We start from the raw sequence: 2,813 nt of genomic DNA, 5'->3' as shown, positions 1-2,813 counted from the left end.
AGAGATTTGCGGACAATGAAGAAGTAATCGAAGCTGTAAATGGTTATTTTGAGGAGCTTGACGAATCAGTCTATAGAGATGGCATTAATAGACTGGAACACCGCTATGAGAAATGTATCAGCCTTGGAGGAGATTATGTTGAGAAATAAAAAAAAAAAATTTTTAAAAACCTTGTTTTTCTTGGTCAGGCCGGAAACTTATCAATCCACCCTCGTATTCTGAGGAAACAAGAGAAACAATAATCTTATTACTGAAATCTACTAGTAATAAGCAAATGGTCTTGGTGTTGCAGTCTTAGTCTTGGTTTTGCGAAACTGCAAAACCAAGACCAAAACCAAGATCGAATATGCAAAACCAAGATCAAATACGCAAGAGTAAACGAAAAATTATTACTTCCGGTGGATTTATAAGTTAAATTATTTGAAGCAACTTTAATATATTCTTTTCTTGGAACAAAACATCTTTATGGGTTGTATTCTCGGGTTTTCATGATTCTTACAACCATCGACACTATTTTCTTTAAAAGTTATGACAAGCTCGCATTTATGATAGAAGATTTCAGCATTTAAAACAATTATTATATCCGTAAATAGAAAAATTTGTGCTTAGGAAAATCATTAAAGAAAAAATGTAAGTTTGTATCAGATTAAGTGAGCAAGGCCAAAACCTAAAGTGCAAAATCAAGACCAATACCGAGACTATATCAGCAAGACCAAGACCGAGACTATCAGTAAATCCAAGATCAAGACCAGAAGTATTTTACTAAGACCAATACCAAATAAGCAAAACCAAGACAAATACCAAGACTGAACAATGATTTTTTGTGGCATCCTTCAGTTTCAAGAATTGTTTGATCATCTTCATTGTTGAATTCCATCTTGCGCGGATATCTAATAATAAATTCAATTTTTGACCAAACTTTTCCTCACCATATTTTTAAAGGTAAAATTTTTGAGAGGATTTTTTCGGAATATTTCGTTTTTTTTTTAAACGTTTTTGAATTTTCTTTGGGTATACTTCGTTTAGTTTCTCTAGCGACGTGACCTTTACTTTGACCGGCGCAAAGTAGAAAAGAACAGCACTAGACCAGAAAAGAAAAGAGACAACTCTCGGCAAAACACTTACCAGGAGAGGAGCGTACAATCCGTACAGTACTGCACGGAAAAATTGACCATTTTATCCACTAAAATTGCATTGCTCAAATGTGCTGTTATTGATACCAATTATTACTGAAAATATCAACGAGATATTTATTTATATTTGAAGACATATTAAAGGCTTTAACGCTTGTTTTCGACTCGCACTACTCTCATAATTGAACAAAACTTTTGGCAGGTACTGTATGAAAAAGTATTTTTAATAAACAAGAGTCGAGAGTATAATGAGCTTTTTTCTTCCTACATACGATTTTGCCAGCGCGCATCCTAGACATTGGAAAGGGCACATCGCTAGAGAAAGTAAACGAAGTATGTATCGCACATTTTATTTTCGCTTTCCGAGTAGAAGTGGATTAAATGTTGGGAGCGCCATGGGCTAGCACCTCACAGACTCCCCTCTAACGGTCATATATTTTGCAAAGTAATAAGGTACGGAGCGCATTTCGGAAGCTCTACGTCTCTATAAAAAGTATGACCTTTTGCATCTCCAGAAGCTTTTAATATACAATTTATATTGTTAAGATGTTTCACCAAGAAATCACAGTCCAGGTTTAGACTAAACATATGTAGGTTCCTAGTTTTGTCGTGCTAGCGAGAAAAGCGTTGAGAATAAATAAGCTCAACCCCCTGAATACGCAAAATTTACACAAAAAATCATGATCAGCTTTTCCAATCATTGATATTATGACATTAAATTTACGTTCATTACAATAATTCATTGTTTATCTCCAAAAATAATATAATTTTTGGTCGCATTGAAAAATGTAGGTAGGTACTATAGTTTATTCGGTAGTGGTAAGCTTTTCTTCAATATAGTAGTTATGTACCTCAAACTACAATACATTTACGACTAGTAAACCAATCTAAATTAACCGTTTAACAGAAAGAAACACTTGGTATGTTTATCTCACAAAATAAAGATTGTGGGTTTCTTTTCTATTAAAAAATAATTAAAATATTTCACATAATAACGTACGGTACATGCCTCTTAATATAAAATTATAACTTCATTTTCAAACCATGTAAGAAATAATATGTTACAATTTTGCAAAACTTCTGTAACGCAGACACTTAATTAGATATTGTAATGATGATTAAATCAAAGCAGTAATCGTTTCCATGTTTAGTAAAACCCATTTAAAATGCTAAAAGTACCTACATGATTACCGATTTAAAAATATAGAAATGAACCTTTTATCAAATTTTCTATTTTTAATAAGGTAATTTAGATAATTAATTAATAATCAATAACGGTAAACCCTCTGATGCAATATTTTGCCTAGCATATAAAATATATACTGTGTATTATATACCTATATAGATTTCAAGATAAATGCATGTGGATTATAAAAATCTGAATTTTTTATAGTTCGCCGGTTTTTCCGCTGACTCATTCGCAGAAAGAGTTATAGACTGTGGAGCTGAAATAATTGTTACTGCCGATGGAGTATGGAGAGGACCGAAATTTCTTGGTCTAAAATCAATTTGCGACCAAGTAATGGATAAATGTGCTAGACGAAATCATAATATTCGACACTGTATTGTTGTTGCCCACTTAAAACGAGTAACATCGCCAGATAATAGTCAAAAGAGTAATAAGGTTAGTTTACGAAATTACCATTAATAATTAATATTTCCACATATATACGTATATAT

The 2,813-nt window shown here is 32.3% G+C and overlaps 1 protein-coding gene across 1 annotated transcript in view; it reads left to right on the top strand.

Moving 5' to 3' along the window:
• Positions 1-2,813, top strand: part of LOC108737550 (acetyl-coenzyme A synthetase) — an 11,447-nt gene that overhangs the window by 4,814 nt on the left and 3,820 nt on the right. The window contains exon 3 of the mRNA XM_018470449.1: positions 2,527-2,757. Within this exon, the coding sequence (XP_018325951.1) occupies positions 2,527-2,757 (231 nt within the window). The remainder of the gene's footprint in view (positions 1-2,526; positions 2,758-2,813) is intronic.

Source organism: Agrilus planipennis, unplaced genomic scaffold (genome assembly GCF_000699045.2).
Source record: "Agrilus planipennis isolate EAB-ADULT unplaced genomic scaffold, Apla_2.0 scaffold139, whole genome shotgun sequence".
NCBI classification, from domain to species: domain Eukaryota; kingdom Metazoa; phylum Arthropoda; class Insecta; order Coleoptera; family Buprestidae; genus Agrilus; species Agrilus planipennis.
The sequence above is the reverse complement of the archived record's forward strand: the minus strand, read 5'-3'. Positions and strand labels throughout refer to the sequence as shown.